The sequence below is a fragment of the Mus pahari genome, chromosome 2 (genome assembly GCF_900095145.1).
Source record: "Mus pahari chromosome 2, PAHARI_EIJ_v1.1, whole genome shotgun sequence".
Taxonomy (NCBI): Eukaryota; Metazoa; Chordata; class Mammalia; order Rodentia; family Muridae; genus Mus; species Mus pahari.
In genome coordinates, this window is record NC_034591.1 from 136,745,509 (window position 1) to 136,751,315 (window position 5,807).

Below are 5,807 nucleotides of genomic sequence, written 5' to 3' on the forward strand. Positions count from 1 at the left end.
GCCTTTAATCCCACCACTCGGGAGGTAGAGGCAGGTGGATTTCTGAGTTCGAGGCCAGCCTGGTAGGCCTGGGCTACAGAGTGAGTTCCAGGACAGCCAGGGCTACACAGAGAAACAAACCCTATCTCGAAGAAAACCAAAAAAAAAAAAAAAAAAAGTCTTGCTGCATAACGTGGACTGACGTCGACCCTTGGGTTTCTGCCTCCAAGATGCTGGGCTCCCGAGTGCACTTCCAAGCCAAGCTTCTGCTTTACTCTCTCAGGGTGGTTAAGTCGTCTGTACTTTTCTCAAGAATTTAGATGTAGGACAGAATTATGCAACTTTCAAAACCAGGGAGAAATGAGAAACCTTTCATTTTCTTTCACCATTGGTTGAGAAATCTAATTACCAGAGCGACTAGACCAGAGTCCCACAGTTTGCCTGGCATTAAAGCTGCCACCTTTAACTTTAGGCCCCTGTTTCCCTCACTTCCCCTTGCCTTTGTTGGACTCTGAGCAGAATTGTCCCCGTTGAACAGCTCCACCAGCAGCTTCCAGAGACACGAGCAGAGAGGACGGGTGGGCAGACACACCCAAGTGGGAAGCTGGAAAAAGGGAAGTTTAGTGCCCGTGATTTCCTGGCTGTCCCCGACTCTCTACTTTGCATACTTGATAAGACTTCCCCTAAACTCTGATCTAAATGGTGGCCAAGAAAGCCATTCAAACTTGGGTGTGTACTGGGCAGCTCAGCTTCCTCAGCACTTCCTCACCTGGGTGCGGGGAACTTTGGAGAAGAAGGTCAGTCACTTGAAAGAAAAATAACATGTGTGAAGGGCTGGGGATAGAGTTAGGTAGCATATGGCATACATCCATGTATGAAGGACTGGGTTTCCTCCCCAGCCTTAGAGGAATAAGCACCTTTCTTCCCCCTGCTCCCACACGTGTGTGTGTGTGTGTGTGTGTGTGTGTGTGTGTGTGTGTATGCCTCTGTGTATGTACTTGTGCATCTGTGTGTATGCAAGTGTGCACCAGCAAGTGCAGACCTTTACATGCTTGGATACTAGAAGTTGATGTTGGCTACTCCATATGATGATGATGACGACGACAATGACGGCAATGATGACGACAGCCACCGAGGATTAAGTTGAGGGCTTCGTACCTGAGGAGTGACTGCTCTCACTGAGCTACAGCCCTAGCCCTTCCTTCTACTTTAGTTTTTGAGAAAGTCTCTTCATTGAACCTGCAGCTTGCCATGGGGTTACAGGCATGTGCTACCCCCATGCCTGGCTTTCAAGTCAGTGTTTCAACATGCCTGGCTTTCAAGTCAGTGTTTCAAACATAACACTTCACACAGCAAGTGCTTTACCCACTGAGCCATCTCCTTAGCCCTAAACACTGCTCCCCTCCATTTAGAGAGGCAGGTCTATGTGTGTCTCATGGCCTTGCCCAGGCTGGCCTCACCCTCGAGTCCCAACTGAAGCTGCTGTCCCGGCTTTATAAGGTGCTGGGGTATTTTTTCTGTTTAAGAAAGGAATATGCATTCCTTATTTTAGAGGCCAGGCCTAGCTCAGACCCCCACCTGCCTGGTATGTACTAAGGCCAGGGTTCAATTCCCAAGCACCACCTAGAACTTGGTGTGGTGGCTCATAACTGAAGTCCCAGCATTAAGAGATGAAAGCAGAAGGCTCAGCTCAGCCATCCTTGCCTGTATAAGTCCCAGGCCAGCCTGGGCCACATGAGACCCCATCTCAAACAGAGTAAAACAACCTCCCCAGATGAAACCAACACAAAGGCAGAAATACGTATTTCCTGTATGTTTGGTTTTAAAGTCTATAATCCAGACAAGGACACAAGACAAACGGTAGAGTTTTCTTTATGTTCCCTGTAGTTAATTTGTGGTAAAACTGTCACAGGGCTCCAACCTGAAAAGCAAAGAAAGGCACAAGTGTAGTGAAAGTCTTCCGGATGGCTCTCCCCAGCGGCAGCCACTGTGCCAGGGTTATTAGTTATTTCGGGAAGTAGAGTCGAGGCTTACTAGACTTCTTTTTTTTTTTTTTTTAGACTTAAAAGAATATGTATGTATGTATGTGCACCACATGCTTGCCTGGTCTTTTTGGAAGCCAGAAGTATTGGACCCCCTGGAACTTGAGTTACAAATGGTTGTGAGCCTCCAATGTCGGTGCTGGGAACTGAACCTAGGTCTTTGCAAGAGCACCAAGTGCTCTTAACTACTGAGCTATCTCTCCAGCTCCAATTAAAAATTTGAATATAGGCCTAAGCATGGGAGTTAAGAAAGAGGCATTTTCTTGGGAGGCAGAGGCAGGCGGATTTCTGAGTTTGAGGACAGCCAGAGCTACACAGAGAAACCCTGTCTCAAAAATCCAAAAAAAAAAAAAAAAAAAAAAGGCATTTGGAAGAAAGCAAAACACACCTGAGATACACCCAAGACACCGGAAGCATAGTGGTGGCTTCTCAGAGTCACCGTGTCTGTGTAACTATCAGAAAGATTAAGATGTAATAAGTCAGGACTTTCACCCCTAGAATATTTACAGTTACTGTAATTCAAGTGGAGAAAAAACATCTCAGAGAAAGAGAAGTTCCTTGTTGTTGAGAGGCTGTGACTAGCAGGAGGCCTGGATGTGTTTTCTAGCTACCATGGTGGGGCTGAGGGAAGAACACTCATGATGGTCTCTCCCTTCCCCACAGCAGCTCCTTCTTCGCTGCCCCTCCTCTACCAGCTGACCCAGCTCTTCCGTCGGATCCAGAAGGCCACACTTTCTCGGCTCTACCCCCTCGCCCTCCGGGACTGAGTGGTCCTTCTTGGCTGCCTCTACCTCTTACACTCTACAGAAGCGGAAAAGTTGAGCCCAGTGCCTGGGTCCAAGATGGCACCACGGGAGTGGGCCCATTGGTTCTAGAAGGAGTGACCAAGGCAGGTGAGCCACGGCTGGCTGCCTTTGAACCCTCCCTTTCGTATCCCACTGTGGCTGGCCTCAGAGGGAGTGTGGGAACAGTGGTGCCCGAGGCCCAGTGCACAGGACACAAGTCCAGCTGCCCAGAACACTGCAATAGCTCCTCACAAAGGAGGGTTAGGAGCAGGGAGTGGGGCTTGAGACATTCTGGTTTCTTGACAAAGGTAGAGGGTGACTTTCCAGATAGGGTACAGAGGGACCTGGGATTTACAGACGTGGTGGAGTGGCCTTTGGCCATTTACCTCTGAAAACTGCTCCTCAGTTAAGTATTTGAATTTGAGTAAAACCAGGATCCCTCATTCCCCCACGCCCTCCCCTCCCACCCCTCCCACAGATGCTGGAATCAGTCCACCATTCCCTCTCATTGGTCTGGCAGTAGGGCAAGAGGCTTTCTGCTAGAGGCATTTTGCTGTTCAGACAGGACATGGCTTCTGACCCACCCAGGTGGCCACCAGGAGCAGAGTGAGCCTGCCCGACCTTATCTCTGGGGAATGTGATCTTTCTTGGTGCCGCTGAGTCTTAGCTCAGTTTTCCAGCACGCCAGGGGCCAAGTGCTGCTCTTTGGGACCCAGTGTCTTCCCGCTGTACCCTACCACCTTTTGACCTGTCCAGCCAACTGTGTCTCACCACTGTCTCTCCTTGATCCTTTCTCTGGGTCCTAGTTGTGGTCCGTTGCTTGAATAATGCCCTAGTCTCTCTGCTTGTGTCGTGTGAAAAGTAGGCCAGGCTCAGGGCTGAGAGCTGAAAATGGAACTGGGTAATCAGGTGAGCTGTAAGATCAGTGGGGGCTGGGCAGAGGGGGCTGGGGGCGGGGCAAAGGGACAACCCCAGGGAGGAGGCACTGCACACGCCTCAGCCTCAGCATTTCTGTGTAAGAAAATACAGACTCTGGAAGGAGGCCCACAGCCGCCCACCCACACTGGATCTCTGACACTGGATGGCAAGAGTGCAGAGGTTTTGCTAGCCTTTTGTTGGCTGATATTTAGGAACTGTGAGTCAACAGCTTTTCTCTAGAAGAGGAAACATCACAGACACTTACTTAGGATCCCATCGAAACCCTGAAGACTTGGCAACTAGGATCATCATTTGTCTGTATGCCTTTTAAGTAGACCCTAGATCACTGGGGAGGGAAAAGGATTCAGGAAGGGTTGAAATCCCTTGACAGTGATTCCTTCAGTGTTGTTGCCCAACTTGGCCCAGAATGCCTGGGCTCCAGTGCTGAACTCTGCCCTCCAGCCTCAGAGTATCTGTGACTCACACCCCTTATGACAATGGTTTTGAAGTGAGGATCTACCCATTCACTGCCCTAGAAGAAACTCCTTAATGGCTTCCATGGCCCACAGGATACAAATCAGATTCTTTTTAATAGAAACTTAGGCCAATGTTTGCAGGTCTGGCTGACAGCTCCTTTACCGTGTTGCCCTGTTCCTAGCTGCCCGGCCCTCCTCAGGCCTCCCTTGGCTTTCCAGACTCACTCAAGGGTTACCCAGCATTCTTTGCTGCTCAGCCCGTCTCCTGCCCCTCCTACAGTGGGGGCTTGGTGGTGGGCGGTAGGACTGTTTGCCTCTCCCAGTGCCATAAGCTCTGTGAGGCTTCAGGGCAAGGCTGCGCAGTGTTTGAGTTGGGCTCACATTCCTGTGTGGGTGACTGTTGGCCAGGGTTCAGCCTTCTCGTCTGTAAGTCTTCCACGAGTTGGCACGTTTGGCAGCCCCGAGGTAGAGTTCTTGTGAGCAGTGGTATTCCCAGGCCCAGCTGAGCATGGGTGGGTCCTCAGGGGTGAGTGGACTGGAGGAAGAGGGCATGCATTTCTGGTGCGTGTGGCGTCCTGTGCTATGAAACCCTGAACAGATCGCCTTATCTTTCTGCTCTCTCCTGACGCTCCTCACAGTTGTTCTGCTGGCGGCCAATGGGGCTCTTGTTTATTTTTACCTGACTGCCGCAGGGCTTTCTGTACCTTAACCACCTGCCTGTCCAGCCAGGAACTCGAATCCCAAACTGCTGCAGTTACTTTGTCCTCTCCAAGGATGTAGGCTGGTCCTCGGCTCTGGGCTTAAAGAGGTCAGAGTGAAGGGCGGGCCTTCTTGGTAGGTCCAGCACAGAAGCCATCAGCCAAAGGTAGCTCTTGAGCATTTGAATTGTGGCTCATCCATGTGGATACATGCTGTAATTGTAAAACTACACACTGGATTTCAAAGACCAAGTACTAAAAAATAAAAGAATGGAAACACAAAGATTTTTATATTGACTGTATGTTGAAATAATATTTTGGATATATTGGGTTAAATAAAATCAATTAAAATAATTTCAGCTGTTTCTACTTTCTGTAGTGAGGCTTCTAGAATGTTTAAAATGTCTTATACTGCTTGCATTTAGATAGTGCCATTCAAGACACCACACACACTGGCTAGTCTCAGAGGGGGATCAGTGTCCACAGAGCAGTGCATGCTGGGACTGGGGGATGCTGGGTCTAGAGAGTCTCAGTTGCAGATGGGTATCTTGCAGCCACCTTTTTTAGTTAACGAAACTGAGACTCAGAAAGGTGAAACCATTTGTCCTAAGTCACAGCCTGAATAAGACCCAGGCCTCCTGATCCTCTACTGTTCTGTCACCACCCCCCCCACCCCAATCTTCTCTGTCATTCTCTATCTGGAGTTCATTGTTAATAGGCAGATGTATCAGTGAAAACTGATAGAATTGATCAGCCCTCAGGTGTCTGCAGTGTGTGATGTGGAACAGATATTCTAGCTTAAAGAATGCCCAGGGGGCTGGTGAGATGGCTCAGTGGGTAAGAGCACCCAACTGCTCTTCCGAAGGTCCGGAGTTCAAATCCCAGCAACCACATGGTGGCTCACAACCA

The 5,807-nt window shown here is 49.5% G+C and overlaps 1 protein-coding gene across 1 annotated transcript in view; it reads left to right on the forward strand.

Moving 5' to 3' along the window:
* Window positions 1-3,730, forward strand: part of Pex26 (peroxisomal biogenesis factor 26) — a 10,060-nt gene extending 6,330 nt beyond the window's left edge. The window contains exon 5 of the mRNA XM_021191530.2: window positions 2,653-3,730. Within this exon, the coding sequence (XP_021047189.1) occupies window positions 2,653-2,788 (136 nt within the window). The 3' untranslated portion in view covers window positions 2,789-3,730. The remainder of the gene's footprint in view (window positions 1-2,652) is intronic.
* The last annotated feature ends 2,077 nt before the right edge of the window (window positions 3,731-5,807 follow it).